Source organism: Cervus elaphus, chromosome 26, assembly GCF_910594005.1.
Source record: "Cervus elaphus chromosome 26, mCerEla1.1, whole genome shotgun sequence".
NCBI lineage: Eukaryota > Metazoa > Chordata > Mammalia > Artiodactyla > Cervidae > Cervus > Cervus elaphus.
The window spans coordinates 18103940-18122169 of NC_057840.1; the positions used below are offsets into that span (position 1 = coordinate 18103940).

General features: G+C 41.0%; 1 protein-coding gene across 3 annotated transcripts in view; it reads right to left on the minus strand.

Moving 5' to 3' along the window:
* Positions 1-15633: 15633 nt before the first annotated feature.
* SLC18B1 (solute carrier family 18 member B1) overlaps positions 15634-18230 on the minus strand; it is a 30904-nt gene continuing 28307 nt past the window's right edge. For 2 of the 3 annotated variants that reach the window (XM_043888422.1, XM_043888423.1), the window contains exons 12-14: positions 16752-16845; positions 16604-16656; positions 15634-16376 (exon numbers count right to left, since the gene is read on the minus strand). In XM_043888422.1, the coding sequence (XP_043744357.1) occupies positions 16310-16376; positions 16604-16656; positions 16752-16845 (214 nt within the window). In that variant the 3' untranslated portion in view covers positions 15634-16309. Of the gene's footprint in view, positions 16377-16603; positions 16657-16751; positions 16846-18230 lie in introns of those variants that run through there. The other variant, XR_006338009.1, reaches the window with a different exon arrangement.

Consider the following 18230-nt stretch of genomic DNA (forward strand, 5'->3'; position numbering starts at 1 on the left):
CCCCCACTCATTTCCTTCCTTCCTTTCTCTCTTTGGAAATAGATGCAAGGGAAGGGGAAGTATCTCACTTGGGCTAGTGACTACAAAGATCATCTCTGTTGTAAACTCAGATAATTGGAAATTTCATTTTTTTAGGGGCAAATGACCACAAAAATGAGCTTTAAAACACACATGCACATACATTATGTGACCACTGATAACCTCCTGAAAGAAGTGAAAGTGTTAGTCGCTCAGTCGTGTCCGACTCTTCGCGACCCTTGGACTGTTGCCCACCGGGCTCCTCTGTCCATGGGATTCTCCAGGCAAGAGTACTGGAGTGGGTTCCCATTTCCTTCTCCAGGGGTCTTCCTGACCCAGAGATTGAATCCAGGTCTCCTGCATTGCAGGCAGGGTCTTTACCATCTGAGCTACGAGGGAAGCTGGCCCTTCCTAGGACATCCATACTCTCCCTTCTCCAGTCCAATTCTATCACACAAGCACTTAGTGCATTTTGTTTATTTGTCTGTTTGATTTTGTTTTTTAATCTGAGTCTTTCTTTCAAATACTTTTAAACAGCATAAAAGAGTAGAAACAAATAAATACAATTCTTGATATAGGTGAGGTCTAAAGGTTATAAACCAGGTCTGCTCAAATGTTCTTCATTGAATAGAAATTTTTAGTAAAGAAATAACTTATTAACCTATATAGAATAGAAAACTGAAAATAATTTTTTAGAAGAATGTTCAAGTCTTTAGTGGATAATGTGAAGATATTTTTTATCATCTATTTTCATACAGTAAATCATGAGTGCCTTTAGAGTCTAGAGAGTGTGTAACACAAACAACTCTTTATAGGACAGGAATTGGAGGCATAGAGAGACAGAGTGATTAGAAACAGGGTGTAGAACTTCTCACTGTTTATTCCAGAATCTTTTCCTGATACCTAAGACATCATGCGTGCGTCTGTACTCTAGTTTAACATCTGTATCCAGGTGTCTGAATATTCAGTTGCATCTTTTAAGGAATCCTATTCAAAATGACCATCTTAGGAAGATGACAGGTAAATCTAAATATGAACAAATACTTGATGTAGCTGTTGGAAATAGCATGTACAGTCATTGATGGTATTTCCTCATAGGTAGCAAGGATGACGCATCAAAAAGAAGGAAGCAAAACAGAAAAACCAGGCCCTTCTTTTAAAATTGTTTTCTCTTGATACTATATACCAAAAAAAAAAAAAATGTGTAGTTGAGGCCTTTAAGCTCTTGCATTTCTACCAGTATAATTTGGGTCATGATCTGCTACCTTGTCATTTAATCTCACCAACTGGTAATACTTCATTATCTCTTTTGCTTAGTAGTATTTAGGTAAGCTGGTGAAAATACACAAACAATCTTTACTTTTGGAGGGTAAGGACAGAAACAGTCTTATCTGTCTTTCGAATCTCAGTGTCTCCAAATTTCCTGGATGTTTTTCTCTCTTTGTTGCCATACACAAGAGATATAGTGTTTTGTTTATTAGAGGTTTTTGGCTGGAGGGCAAAAGGGGAAATGGTTTCTGATGCAAAGTCAAGGTGATGAAGTTTCCTTTTTTCTCTGTAGCATTTCAAAATTGTCTCATGAAAATTGAGAATTTGAATAACAAAACATTGGAAGAGTCAGAAACTAGTAAATGAAACAGCAATTTAAATATGGAAAGAGCTATAAAATATAAGAAAAAGAGAATGAGTTTTACAAACATTTGCCATAGAATAACTGATATACTTTTAAATCTTCACCAAATTCAGGACAGAGAACTTTAAGAGTTTACATTTTCATGTTCATAAATGTGATTGTTTAAGTAAGGCTAAATTAACGTCTTCAGTTTATAACTCAGCTATAAAATAGTGTTACCTAGCCACAGGAAAGACTGAATAATTATAATTTATTGCTAATAAGATCTATTTCCTAATTTACCAGTTTTGATTACGGAATTCATTACGAGGGTGAAAAGTTCCAATCAATTCAAAGTTTTGAATGAAGAGTCACTATAAAAACTTGACAAGAGTTCAAATATTTGTTTCTAACTGGGATCTGATCATCTCAAAAACAGTACTCAACTGAACTTGGTTTTCTGGCTCTAATAAGTAAGAAGAGTAGAAATGCAGTTTCTTTTTTTTTTTTTCCTTTTTCTCATTTTTGACAGTACCACACAGCTTGTGAGATCTTAGTTCCCCAACCAGAGATTGAACCCAGACTCACTGCAGCGAAAGCACCAATTCTTAACCACACAACCACCAGGGAATTCCCTAGAAATGTAGTTTCTGCTTTGTATTCCACTTCTCTGAACCTCTATTTCTCACCTAAAAGTTCAGGTAATCATACGTGCTCTATCATTTTCACAGAGTTGTCCTGAGAGTCAGAGACACATGAAAGTCGTCTGCAAGATTATGATGGAATGACAGTAGTTAACAAAAAGGGGGAGACAATTTACGTTAGGTCCACAGAACCACTATTTTTCAATTGAACAGATCTAGTCCATTTGGGGCTCTGTGCTGAGGATGAAGTCAGGAACATAGCACCTGGGCACCAGCTCCCGGAGCATGCACAGCTGGGCCTGGCAGACACACATCCATGCGGCAGCAACAGCGCAATAAGAATGCCAAGGCCTCAGAAAGGCAAGGAGTGGCTCCTGGCTCTGACTCAAGCCTCAGCACTTCCTGGTTTCCAAGGTTGAAATAACATTAACAAAGACTCAGAAATAGCATGTACAGTCATTGATGGCATTTCCTCATAGGTAGCAAGGATGACATCAAAAATAAGTAAACAAAACAGAAAAACCAGATCCTTGATGGGATGGTGAGGGAGGCGGGAGGGGGGCCCGGGATGGGGAACACATGTAAATCCATGGCTGATTCATGTCAATGTATGGCAAAAACCACTACAATATTGTAAAGTAATTAGCCTCCAACTAAGAAAAAAAAAGAAAAAAAAAAAAAGAAAATTGCTTTCGATACTATATACCAAAAAAAAAAAAAAAGATAACACTGTACCCCCAAAAAGTACTTAGTGGTAAAGGACAATGTTTTGTCCCCATTTGGGTTGTGCTTTGGTCTTCAGCGTGCCTCTCTGATTCAGTCTCTGAGAAATAAAATGCTTCTTGAGCCAAATCAGGCTGAACTTGAGCAGAACCTGCCTGAACTTTAACGATGTTTTGGAGTCATGTCCCACCCAAACGAGGTGCTCCTCCAGCTCTGGACTTGAATGGGTGTTCAACTCTTCAGACAGTTCAAGCAACTCAAACCAAGAGAGACTCTTAGAGAGTAAGGATTCCAGCCTGCTTCTCCTAGAATGGATGGAAGGGTTGGGCATAGGAAGTTGCTAATCGCCACCTGTTTTTGACCTCCGGCAACAGCAATTTCACATGGTTCAAACTACCCTTCTGTTTTCTTGCTCTCAAAAGTTTAGGACCGTGGTAAGACAAACTACAGAAGCCTCTTTGATCTGGCTTCTATCAGTATGCTCCCACACTGTCCTCAAAAGAAAAAGAGTTTATTTTGTTCTAATCCAACGCTGCCAGGAGTTCATTGACTTCACCAACAGGAACTTCTGAAATGTCTCTTAGTTGGTGCTATAGACTGAATGTTTGTGTTTCCCCCACAAACAGATTCACAAATTCATATGTTGAAATCTAAACCCCAGTGTGATTGTATTAGGAGGTGAAGCCCTTGAGAGGTGATTAGACCATAAGGGTGAAGCTCTCATGAATGTAATCCCTGCCTTTATAATGGAAACCCCAGAGAGCCACTTTGCCTCTTCTACCACATGAGGACACAGTAAGAAGATCACCATCTATGAACCAGGAAGTGGGTCCTACCAGACCGGAATCTGCCAGCACCTTGTTCTTGAACTTAGTCTTCAGAAGTGTGACAAAGAAATTTCTGTTGTTTTAAAATACCCAGTTGATGGTATTCTCTTGTAGCAGCCTGAACTAAGACAGTTGGATTCAATGCTTTGGGTAAGGTCAGGACTGCCACATATGACACGAATCCCTAGGACCTGGATCAAAGTCGCTTGTTTATTTATGTAGGCAGATGTAGAAGCCTGCATTTGAAAGGGTTGTTGTTTAGTTGCTAAATCATGTCTGACTCTTTGCAACCCCATGGACTACAAAATGCCAAGCTGAAATACAGGTCCATTGAGTTGGTGATGCCATCCAACCACCTCATTCTCTGTCACCCTCGTCTCCTGTTGCCCTCAATCTTTCCCAGCACCAGGGTCTTTTCCAATGAGTTTGTTCTTTGCATTGAGTGGCTAGGGTATTGGAGCTTCAGCTTCAGCATCAGTCCTTCCAATGAATATTCAAGATTGATTTCCTTTAGGATTGACAGGTTTGATCTCCTTGATGTCCAAGGGACTCTCAAGAGTCTTCAGCACTACAATTTAAAAGCATCAGTTCATCCATGCTCAGCCTTTTTTTATGGTCAAACTCTCACATATGTACATGAAAATCCATAACTACTGGAAAAACCATAGCTTTGACTATACAGACTTTGGTCAGCAAGGTGATGTGTCTGCTTTTTAATACGCCATCTAGGTTTGTGCTGTCTAGCTTTTATTCCAAGGAGCAAGCGTCTTTTAATTTCATGGCTGCAGTCACCATCCGCAATGATTTTGGAGTCCAAGAAAATAAAATCTGTCACTGTTTCCACTTTTTATTCTTCTGTTTGTCATGAAGTGATGGGACTGGATGCTGTGATCTGTTTTCTGAATGTTGAGTTTTAAGCAGATTTTCACTCTCCTCTTTCACCCTCCTCAGGAGCCTCTCTAGTTTCTCTTCACTTTCTGCCATTAGAGTGGTATTATCTACATATCTGAGGTTGTTGATATTTCTCCTGGCAATCTTCACTTCAGCTTGTGATTCATCCAGCCCAGCATGTCGCATGATGTACTCTGCATGTAAGTTAAATAAGCAGGCTGACAATATACAGCCTTTTGTATTCTTTTCCCAATTTTGACCAGTCCGCTGTTTCATGTCTGCTTTTAAATGTTGTTTCTTGGAGTGCATACAGGTTTCTCAGGAGATTGGTATGGTGGTCTGGTAACTCCATCTCTTGAAGAATTTTCCACAATTTGTGATCCACACAGTCATGGCAACCCACTCCAGGATTCTTGCCTGGAGAATCCCACAGACAGAGGAGACTGGTGGGCTACAGTTCATAGGGTCACAAAGAGTCGCTCACAACTGAAGCAAATGAACACACACACACACAATCAAAGGCTTCAGTATAGTCAATGAAGCAGAAGTAGATTTTTTCTGGAATTCCCTTGCTTTTTCTATGATCCAATGGATGTTGACAATTTGATCTCTGGATCCTCTGCCTTTTCTAAATCCAGCTTGAAAATCTGGAAGTTCTCGGTTCATGTACTGTTGAAGCTTGGCTTGATGGATTTTGAGAACTACCTTACTGGCATGTGAAATGAGTATAATTGTATGCTAATTTGAATATTCCTTGTCATTGCCTTTCTTTAGGATTGGAATGAAACTGACCTTTTGCAGATCTGTAGCCACTGCTGAGTGTTCCAAATTTGCTGGCATATTGGGTGCAACACTTTAACAGCATCATCTTTTAGGAATTTAAATAGCTCAGCTGGAATTCTATCACCTCCATTAGCTTTGTTCATGGTAATGCTTCCTAAGGCCCACTTAACTTCACACTCCAGATTGTCTGGGTCTAGGTGAGTGACCTTGCCATTGTGGCTATCTGGGTCATTAAGACCTTTTTTGTATTTGAAAGGGTACATATGATATAAAAATAAAACTGAAATCTCAGGTACTTACATGGGGAAAAAAATGAAAAGATAGGTTAAAAATAGAAAAGCATCAAGCAGTGGTACATTTACTGTTTTGTTGAGCAATATGAGGGCACCACAATAATTCACCAATACTTTACCTTGTTCTTCATGGGCAAGGATGTGAAAAAGCATGTTTGTTACATGAAGTAACTACTTACAAGCTTGGTCTACATGAAATCCTCCACCCACCCCTGGCTGGATCCCATCTGCTTTCTTCTTTCCATGGCCTGTAGCTCCTTCAGTCACCTCTGAGTTTCCGTTTTGGCTTACTTTCTGTACAGAGAGCAGGTGGCCAGGGGAGGCTGACACCATAGGCACCAGAAGGAGTGTGTATATTATTCTAGCCTGGCAACTATGATTACTGGGTTTTTCTTTCAAGCAGTCGTAGAGGCCAGATGGAACTATAGGGTTGGTCAAAAAGTTCATTTGAGTTTTTTCCATAAGATGTTACTGAAAAAAAACCCAAATGAATTTTTTTGTCAACTCAATACATGATTTCTACTGAGCAATGACAAAAATAGCCAGGAGAAGTAATAGAACGATAGAAGCTGGGCACTTCCTAGCCTTCAAGGCCTAACTAAAGTTGACTCTTACATTTATTCCATATTCTTTCTTTTTAGCATATTTTTCTTCTATTGTAAAACATATCCACTCTTGATCTTCCCTCCAGGTAGAGATAACTAAATTCTGCATGGTCTTGCATCTAATTACTATTTGCTTACATGGCATGAATTTTTCCCCACTATATTGATGAGTGTCATGATCATATTGGGTAATGGTTAAAGTATGGACCCTGAAGACAGAATTCCTGGGTTTGAACCACTCCCTGTGTGTACGGCCATGAGCCAGTCACACATCCTCTCCTTACATTTCTCTCACCTGGAAAGTGTTGATAAATGGGCTGAATAGCTTTTGCTGTTATTATCATCTCACACCCAAAACGTGGAGGCCCTTTGGTGAGAGGGATGCCCAGTACAGCTTTGACACAGGTCTTTAAATCTCTCAGGTCAGATGCCTACCTGTTTTTGGCCACTAATTTGCTAAAAGAATGTCAATTAGTTCACATTCTCTATTTTCTCATTTCCACAAAATTGTTCATGTTTCCTTTCTTCTAATGTCAGCCTGACCTGAATGGCTTCCCTTGGAATTATTAACTTAAAGTCCATTTCTATGAGCTCATCTGGATGATTTTTCCTCTTAGCAGTCCCACAGATTTGCTCTCTAATCAATAACTCTCCATATTTCATGCATCACTCTATTATTTTATTTTATTTTATCTTATTTAAACCTATTTATTTAAACATACACACACACAAAACTTACTGAGAAACTGGGTTAGTCATACGTTACTGTTGAGAAGATTGCGCAATGGTAAAACTGCTTTGGAAAACTGCTTGGGGGTTGCTTTAAAAACTAATCACAGCCGCACCCCTCCTGAGTGACAGTCATGCTTGGAGGGAGGGCAGGGTCACAGTACCTCCCACAGCCTCTTGTTCTTTGTTCTAGAAGAGGTCAGGCAAATGTTTGTAGAGAATTTAGAAGTTTCAGTGAGGGAAGAATTTCTTTATGAGCAGCATCTTCCATTTCTTGTAAGCTGGGTCATTCACCAAAGTGACTATATTCAAAGACAGAGAAGAAAAGCTGAAGTCTGTGTTTGTCTGCTTTGACCCACCCAGAATCCAAATCTTAGGCTTTGCTAAGTGAAATTTGTTTATATGGAAGATCAATTAATATGCTGTATCTGTTTGGGAGTTCTTGCTCCTCTGTGTACTGAGAACAAATCAAGACACATTCAGGAATGAAAAAGTGTGGGAGGATCTTTCTTTCTTGTGCAGTTAATTTTTTCCAATTAACAACATGTTTGACCTCAAGTATATTTTTTCTTTCAGAGAGTTTGCAGTGGCATTCATGTAATTTTTTTTTCCATTTATTAGTTGGAGGCTAATTACTTTACAATATTGTAGTGGTTTTTGCCATACATTGACATGAATCAGCCATGGATTTACATGTGTTCCCCATCCTGAACCCCCCTTCCACCTCCCTCCCCATCCCATCCCTCTGGGTCATCCCAGTACTGGTAGCCCCGAGCACTTGTCTCATGCATCCAACCTGGGCTGGTGATCTGTTTCACACTTGATAATATACATGTTTCAATGCTGTTCTCAGATCATCCCACCCTCACCTTCTCCCACAGAGTCCAAAAGTCAGAGAAATGCAAATCGAAACCTCAGTGAGGTACCATTACACGCCAGTCAGAATGGCTGCTATCCAAAAGTCTACAAGCAATAAATGCTGGAGAGGGTGTGGAGAAAAGGGAACCCTCTTACACTGTTGGTGGGAATGCAAACTAGTACAGCCACTATGGAGAACAGTGTGGAGATTCCTTAAAAAACTGGAAATAGAACTGCCATATGACCCAGCAATCCCACTCCTGGGCATACACACCGAGGAAACCAGATCTGAAAGAGACACGTGCACCCCAATGTTCATCGCAGCACTGTTTATAATTGCCAGGACATGGAAGCAACCTAGATGCCCATCAGCAGACGAATGGATAAGGAAGCTATGGTACATATACACCATGGAATATTACTCAGCCATTAAAAAGAATTCATTTGAATCAGTTCTAATAAGATGGATGAAACTGGAGCCCATTACACAGAGTGAAGTAAGCCAGAAAGATAAAGACCAATATAGTATACTAACGCATATATATGGAATTTAAAAAGATGGTAAGGATAACCCTATATGCAAAACAGAAAAAGAGACACAGATGCATTTATGTAATTAAATCTTGCAACTTCCTTACTACCAGATGGCAGTGGCAGGACATGCACATCCTTGTCCTCATACTATTCGTGTTCCAGATCTGCAAGCTGGACCCAGCTCTCAGGAATGGGCACACCGACAACCAGGTAACTCTGATCGTCATCAGATACATAAATAAAAGAGGCAACAGCAAACCAGTAATAGCAATAGAAAACAACAGAGGAAATGAATATAACCATTCATTTCACTTAAGTTCTGAAAATGTTTGAAGGAAAAGTATTAATATGATGTTTTCAAACATTCAGTAAACAGAAATCTCAATAAAATAGAGTTGGGAGATCAGAGGGGAAGCTCTCATACGCTGCGAGGATAGCAGAGCCCAATAGGGGAAAGAAAAATCCATCTTCTTTCCTGGCAGGGACTCTGCCAATGAAATGCCAAGGCCTGTTTGTTTACCAGTGCCCTTCCAACTTGCTTTTCCCTTTATAGAAGTATTCTCCTTCCCTGGCTGTGTGGGGACTTGTGCATGGCTCACCATGGCTACGAACCCTGAACTGCAGTTCTCTGTTGATTCCAAATAAACCCATCTTTGTTGAGGAACTATCTGGCCATCTATTTGTTTCGGGTCAATGTGTTCAAATAAAATATTTACCTACACTGGCTTTAATTCTCTTAAAAGAAAAAAAAAACTCTTTTCAAATTCTGATTTGAAACTGATTTCATGCCAACAAGAAACTGAAATCAGCCAACAACTGATTTCATGGCTGTGACTTTTGAAACATATAACGATGCGACTTAACTGATTTGGTTTTCAAACTTATCTTGAATGACAAAAACCTAAAAATGATAATAATACTGCATTTTGTATTAGTTGTGCTATTGACCACAATCAGTAAGAAATACACTCCAGATTATTTTAGTACTGCTGATGCAATTGCACTAGATTATAAACCACAAGCTATTCCTGAACATCATGTTTCTTAGATTGTCACCTACAAATAAACTGGGATTCAAAGTGGATCTGTCGATTTTCTGAAAGAAAGGTCAACTTAAGAAAAGGCACAACATGGAAGTTGCCAGTTAAGTTTTATTTTGGGCAAAATGAGGACTGCAGCCTGGGAGACAGCACTTCAGATAGCTCTGAGAGACTGCTTCAAAGAGACAGATGGAGGAAGGTCAGTATATACACGATTTTGGTGAAGGGGGAAATACATGCAATCAAGCACATATGTTTCCAGAAGGTTTCTGCTAGTCAGGAGGAAAAGTTTCCACCATGAAGGATTTTTGTGCTTTTCTAGATATGAGGAAATACAAGAACTGGCCTCATAAAATAGGCTCCTGAAAATGTCCAACTATCTGAAGACCTATCCTGCCAGTGTTTTCCCCCTGAGCACAGAGTGCCTCACTTTTGCTCTCCACACTGAACTCCTTTCAGAGGATGTTGAAACTCAGTAGAAGTGTCAGCAAATAATTTAATCCTTATTGAGATACAGGGTAAGTGCCCATGGCAACTGCCAATTTGTTGCTGACAGGAAATAGTGCAAATATTTTAAGAGTTGCAAGTTGTTCTTAACGAAAAACTGAATATGTAAAATTTTGTTTCATTTGTTAATGCTTTAGATAACATTTTACTTTTTCTAAGTATGCTGTTTCAGAGTCTTACTCTCCTGCATGTTTATTTCATAACTTGAGGACATATGATACTGATACCAAAGGAAAGAAGCCCATCATAACTAGTCTCTAGATCATTCCCTGTTGCAATGATTGTATATAAATAAAAGATACCAACTCTTTACTTCTCACTTACTAATTGTACTTAATGAAAATCAGTTGGCAGTTCAGTATTTGTTATCCACCTCTCTTGCCAGCTAGATATGAGAGGTATGTTTAATAAATTTAAATCTGGATAACTTAATAAGCAAGTAAATAGAATATTTCATTGATGTATAATATTTAATATTTATTGTCCAAAACTAATTTCCTATGTAAAATATACGGGTTATTTGGGGAAAAAACTAATCATGCAATTACCTTACAACTCAATAGTTGTACTCCTGGGCATTTATCCCAGAGAAGACATTTTCACATAAATACCTGTACATGAATGTTAGTAGCAGCTTTGTTTTAGCTATAAACTGAAAACAATCCAAATGTTCTTCAATGGATGAATAATCAAGCTGTATGCCCATCATGACGGAGATGGCAATGGCACCCCACTTCAGTGCTCTTGCCTGGAAAATTCCATGGATGGAGGAGCCTGGTGGGCTGCCATCTATGGGGTCGCTAAGAGTCAGACACGACTGAAGCGACTTAGCAGCAGCAGCATACCCATCACATAACACTCTTCAGTGAGAAATGAGCTACTGACACATGCAACAATGTGGATGGGTTTCAAGAATCTTATGCTGAATGAAATAAGGCAATTTCAGAAGATAACATATTATATGATTTTATTTGTGCAGCATTCTTGGCATGGCAAAATTACAGAAATGGAGAACAGATTAGTGATTGCCAGAGATTAAGGAAGGAGTAAGTGTAGCAGAGAGAGATAAGGAAAAAAGCCTTCCTCAGTGATCAATGCAAAGAAATAGAGGAAAACAACAGAATGGGAAAGACTAGAGATCTCTTCAAGAAAATCAGAGATACCAAGGGAACATTTCATGCAAAGATGGGCACAATAAAGGACAGAAATGGTATGGGCCTAACAGAAGCAGAAGATATTAAGAAGAGGTGGCAAGAATACACAGAAGAACTGTACAAAAAAGATCTTCACGATCCAGATAATCACGATGGTGTGATCACTCACCTAGAGCCAGACATCCTGGAATGCGAAGTCAAGTGGGCCTTAGGAAGCATCACTATGAACAAAGCTAGTGGAGGTGATGGAATTCCAGTTGAACTATTTCAAATCCTGAAAGATGATGCTCTGAAAGTGCTGCATTCAATATGTCAGCAAATTTGGAAAACTCAGCAGTGGCCACAGGACTGGAAAAGGTCAGTTTTCATTCCAATCCCAAAGAAAGGCAATGCCAAAGAATGCTCAGACTACCACACAATTGCACTCATCTCACATGCTAGTAAAGTAATGCTCAAAATTCTCCAAGCCAGTCTTCAGCAATACGTGAACCGTGAACTTCCAGATATTCAAGCTGGTTTTAGAAAAGGCAGAGGAACCAGAGATCAAATTGCAAACATCTGCTGGATCATAAAAAAAGCAAGAGAGTTCCGAAAAACATCTATTTCTGCTTTATTGACTACGCCAAAGCCTTCAACTGTGTGGATCACAGTAAACTGTGGAAAATTCTTAAAGAGATGGGAATACCAGACCATCTGACCTGTCTCTTGAGAAACCTGTATGCAGGTCAGGAAGCAACAGTTAGAACTGGACATGGAACAACAGACTGGTTCCAAATAGGAAAAGGAGTACGTCAAGGCTGTATATTGTCACCCTGCTTATTTAACTTATATGCAGAGTACATCATGAGAAACGCTGGGCTGGAAGAAGCACAAGCTGGAATCAAGATTGCCAGGAGAAATATCAGCAACCTCAGATATGCAGACAACACCACCCTTATGGCAGACAGTGAAGAGGAACTAAAAAGCCTCTCGAAGAAAGTGAAAGAGGAGAGTGAAAAAGTTGGCTTAAAGCTCAACATTCAGAAAACTAAGATCATGGCATCTGGTCCCATCACTTCATGGGAAATAGATGGAGAAACAGTGGAAACAGTGTCAGACTTTATTTTTGGGGGGCTCCAAAATCACTGCAGATGGTGATTGCAGCCATGAAATTAAAAGACGCTTACTCCTTGAAAGTTATGACCAACCTAGACAACATATTTAAAAGCAGAGACATTACTTTGCCAACAAAGGTCCATCTAGTCAAGGCTATGGTTTTTCCAGTAGTCACGTATGGATGTGAGAGTTGGATGGTGAAGAAAGCTGAGTGCCGAAAAATTGATGCTTTTGAACTGTTGTGTTGGAGAAGACTCTTGAGAGTCCTTTGGACTGCAAGGAGATCCACCCAGTCCATCCTAAAGGAGATCAGTCCTGGGTGTTCATTGGAAGGACTGATGCTGAAGCTGAAACTCCAATACTTTGGCCACCTGATGCGAAGAGTTAACTCATTGGAAAAGCCCTGATGCTGGGAGGGATTGGGGGCAGGAGGAGAAGGGGACGACAGAAGATGAGATGGCTGGATGGCATCACCGACCTGATGGACATGGGCTTGGGGGGACTCCGGGAGTTGGTGATGGACAGGGAGGCCTGGCGTGCTGCGGTTCATGGGGTCACAAAGAGTCGGACTCTCACTCTGAGTGAGTGAACTGAACTGAAGTGTGAAAGAAAAGTGGCAGCTTGGGTCAACGTGAAGATTATGAATCTTTCTTTATCTTGACTCTACCAATATGATGCTGCTGCTGCTGCTAAGTCGCTTCAGTCGTGTCCAACTCTGTGCGACCCCATAGACGGCAGCCCACCAGACTCCCCCGTCCCCGGGATTCTCCAGGCAAGAACACTGGAGTGGGTTGCCATTTCCTTCTCCAATGCATGAAAGTGGAAAGTGAAAGTGAAGTCGCTCAGTCATGTCCAACTCTTAGCGACCCCATGGACTGCAGTCCACCAGCCTCCTCATCCATGGGATTTTCCAGGTGAGAGTACTGGAGTGGGTTGCCATTGCCTTCTCTCCTACCAGTATAACCTGGTTATAATATTGTTCTACAGGTGTTACAAGCTGTTACCATTGGGGTATCTGGGTAAAGAATAAGATGATCTCTGGGTATTATTTCTTATAACTACATAGGAATCAACAATTATCACAAATTTTTTTAAGTTTAATTTTTTTTAATCTGTGATTTTACTTGTCCTGTTTATTTTTTCTTTGACTTAGTTTGTATGTTATATATGCATAGGATGCAATGTGATCTTAACATAAAAGATAGTTTTTAGTTATTCTACATTCAGCCTCATTTTAAAAAAAAAAGGAGTTTTTTTAAACTGGGCACTTACCTACATTTTGTTACATTTAGAAGACCACAACTCAGTCGGTAAATCATCTGCCTCAATGGAGGAGACCTGGGTTCGATTCCTGGGTCGGGAAGATCCCTTGGAGAAGGAAGTGGCAACTCACTCCAATATTCTTGCCTGGAGAATCCCAGGGACAGAGGAGCCGCACAGGCTACAGTTCGTGGGGTCGCAAGAGTTGGACACGATTCAGCCACTAAACCAAACAACCATAAACACAAACAAAGATTTCCCTTGATAGTTTTGACCTACTTCTTGGTTTCATTGTTCAAAGTTCTGCTATCATTTCTCCTACTTTTAACCTTTCTTTTATTTAATATTTCAAAATCATCACGAGGAAAGTGCAAAGTTGGTTTGGTACAAAGTGGCTTTAGATACACCAGTACCCACAGCACGTATGGACAGCGGTGTTTGGGGAGTGGGAACAAAAACTTCTCTCGACAGACAGCGTGGCATCTTTGCGCTTTCTTTGAACTTCTCTCCAACAGTCAGCAGCGCGCTGAGGGTTGTAACAGGCCGACAGTCCCGAGTGACGTCTGGACGCCAGGTCGGGGCGGCGCGAGTCCCTGCACTGAGCCGCCGAAGGGTCCCGGCGGTGCTTTAATAGCGGCCCCACGTGGCAGAATTGGGAACTGCAGGCCCTCGGCGGCATCCTTGACCCCTGCGCGGAGGAGGGGTATTTTCCTCTAACCTTCGCCCAGAGAAGAAAAGCACTGGAACGCAGCCAGGATGCACAGGAGTGCAGCGGGCCGGGCTCACACTCGTCCTAGTGCCGCTCCAGCAAGCGGGGGAGGAGTGATAGGCCATTTGCGCTTGGCTTGGCACGCCCTGGACCACCCTGTGGCGTTCTCAGGGTTATGGGGCTTGGAGGGAGGGGGGGAATGAAGAGTTCATGAGGTTTGTGAATCTTCAGTTTGGGGAATTAATGCCAAGCAGCCTTCTGAAATGGTCCTTAGGTCCAGTTTCTGTCCGTATTATCCAATCTGGGTATTGTGATTTTTTTTTTCCCCCCTTCTAGTGGTGTGAAAGGGCAAGGTTTAATTTGCTTCTTCAGGACCTGCTTTGCTCCCATTCTTCCCCATTTTACTAAGAGGCATCGCTGCCCACCCATACCCTCAAGCCAGATCCCAGGAGTCGTCCTGAATTTCCCTCTCCTCTCTCCATATCAACAAGCCCTGTTGCTTCCACTTCCAAAACATCCTTTTCTCTCTACTTCATCACCTTCTTGCTTGGAACTATTAATGACTGTCTCAAGGCTTCCGAAGATCCCCCTCTACCCCGAGTATGCAAACACAGCAAGCTTCCTGAAATATGAATCAAATTCTGGCATCCTCCATTCAAAAGCCAGTCCCTCCCCACCTCTCCAAATTCCTCTGTTTACTGGTCTGCAGCCTTGAGGACCATGGCCGCCTTCTCTTTGACCATGCCAAGCCTTTTTGCGCAAACTGAGGAGGGCTCTCCCCTCTCAACGGCTGCCTCATTGTCATCCTTCAGATCTCGGTTCAAAAGCCCCTCCACAGACAGGCCTTATCTAAAGGAGGACCCTCACACCTAATCAACTCCAGCCAATTACTCTTTCATATCACCAGGTTATTTCTATCATAGATAATCAGAGATTCTGCCATTTATTTATTCTTTATCCCTTCCACTGAAATATTAGTTCCATAAAGGCTAGACTGTTTATCTTGATCACAGCTAACTCTGTAATACCAAGCACAATGTCTGCTTAGAGAAGGCATTTAATATGTTTGAATTACTAAATAGAATAAAAACCATTTAGTCTACTAAAAAATTGGGGGTGGTGGTAAATGTGGCTACTAAACTATGAAAATGGATCAGGAGGTATGAGAGTTGCACATTAGAGATTCACTCAAAACAATGACATGGATTTTACATGAAGTCAGAGGAACCCCTTCCCTAACATAGAACAAGTATTCCTGTGGACTCACTTGCTCTGGAAATGGGATACATCTATTGGAAATATTTAATTTTTTTAATGATAGAACTAAAACAGAGACATTAAGAGAAATGAATAATATTAAACCAAGCATTATTTATAAATCAAGATCCTAATTCACAGTATGTTACAATATTGGAAGTGCTAAGTAATATTATTCTTGTATTTTTCACACAAACAAAATTTTTGGAAGAGCTGATGGCCAGGATATACAATAGAGTTTTTATACCATAGGCTGGAAATATTTTTTTGAACGAAAACAAACAAACAAAAACTCAGGGCACAGAGAAAGCAACTATTTTAAAAACTGATTTCACAGTAATTATTCTGTATATTTTGAGTTATCTTTACATTATTTATAGGCATGTCAAATCAATTCTTTTCCTGTTAATAAAAAAGGTACATTCACAGAATCAGTGCACTCAATAAAAAGTAAACAGATGCAACAGGACACCTAGAGTCAACCACATCTTCAAGGCCAAGTCTAGTCACTCAAGACCACAAACTTCTGTTCATTTTCAATGACTCCTCTCATATTTAAGATTTCAGATATGACTGGTTCAGTCGGCCAGTTCTTCAGGACAGCAGGATGTACAGCCCAACACAGGATCCCCCAAAACTATGTTAACATTTCCAGGATGCTCGTGTGGAGTCCACGGAGGTTTGTGCGTAAAAATTAAGAAAGTCCAACACTGATGTTCAAGGCCAGGAGCATCCATCTTCCAGCCCTGTATTGGTTGAAATTCCTAAGGCTACCTTTCTTCAGACAAGAGAGCAGTCCGTTCCTCCTCTGTGCCAAGGATATTTTGAAGTTCAGATCTATATTGAAGGAAAAAAGAGGCCAACCTCAATATTTCTCACCTTAAAAAAAAACCTCAGTACCTACATCGCTACCCAACTATTTCCATATGTGTGTCTATCAAGTGATGAGGCACAGAGAGCCCAGAGAGCTTCAGACTGGAAGAATGGGTGTAAAATGGTGTTTGTTTTCCACTCCCACAAGCCAAATTTTAAAGGCAGGGGAAAAGCTCCAGAGTTGACCATACCTCCTCCTTCTCCTCAAGTGCTCCAACAGATAAAACAAGCCCATCACTAGTCCCTTTAACATAATGAAAGATATGGTTAGCGTCAATTATCCAAGTCATGTTTCTCCATAAACATAAGAAAAATGAAAGTAAAAGACTAATTACTCACGCTGGTCAGAGCCCAGAGACCCTGTAGAGCAGCTGCCCATTCGAAACCGATTTTCTCATAGAGAAATCCCCCCAGCGTTGGTCCTACAAAAGCACTAACGGTGGAAAGAAGAAAGAAGATTAAAAAGAGCCAAAAGAAAGCTACCGCTTATGGGCTACATGACCTCTTCAATTCATTATACTGAAACTACGTGTGCGTGCATGCTAAGCCACTTCAATCCTGTCCAACTCTTTGTGACCCCATGGACTGTAGCCCGCCAGGCTCCTGTGTCCATGGGATTCTCCAGGCAAGAATACTGGAGTGGGTTGCCATGCCCTCCTCCAGGGGATCTTCCCAGTCCAGGGACCAAACCCTCATCTTATCTCCTGCTTTGTTGACGGATCCGTTACCACTAGCGCCACCTGGGAAGCCCTGAACAGGGCATCAGGTGTAAGAACATAGAAAGTGAAAGTCGCTCAGACATGTCTGACTCTTTTCGACCCCATGGACTGTACAGTTCATGGAATTCTCTAGGCCAGAATACTGGAGTGGGTAGCCTTTCTCTTCTCCAGGGTATCTTCCCAAGCCAGGGATTGAACCCAGGTCTCCCGCATTGCAGGCGGATTCTTTACCAGCTGAGCCACAAGGGAAGTAAGAAAATAATTCTACCTGAAAAGGATGATGTTTGAAATGTTTAAACAATCCTAAGATTATGATTGCTTCTGAAAAGTTGGTGCCTTATATGAGAATTTTTAAAAGATGGCATGCATTCAAAAGAGTCTTTATTATATTCTCTCCAGGTATTTGTGTTTAAAATAACTCAGTACATACTGATTGATGCTAGCTACACAGCTAGCATATAATTCTCTCTCTGGCATAGTACAGAGTGGGCTTCCCTGCTGACTCAAAGGAAAAGAATCCACCTGCCCATGCAGAAGAGGCAGTAGATGTGGGTCTGAGTCGGGAAGATCCCCTGGAGGAGGGCATAGCAACCCACTCCAGTAATCTTGCCTGGGAAATTCCATGGACAGAGGAGCCTGGAGTGCTACAGTCTATGGGGTCACAAAGAGTCAGACACGACTTAGCAACTGAACAACAACATGAAGTGAAGTGAAGTGAAGTGAAGTCGCTCAGTCATGTCCGACTCTTTGCGACCCGGTGGACTGTAGCCTACTAGGCTCCTCCATCCGCGGGATTTTCGAGGCAAGAATGCTGGAGTGGGTTGCCATTAGTACAGAGTAAAAAATAAATACAAAAATGAATGAATAAATGAATACATCTTTAAACCTGAGACATGGTCCTGTTAAAAGAACTTTAAAATATCACTTAAATAAGACAAAGTATATGAGGCCATTGTGGTTATCTTATGAAAACTGTTGGTATAACCACTGATCTTTTTTTTTTTTAACCACTGATCTTGAAGTCAGATAGCATGGGTCAAAACTGCAGCATTGCCCGAAGAGAATTATGTGCATTCTGGCAGCTCCTCTGATCTCTCAG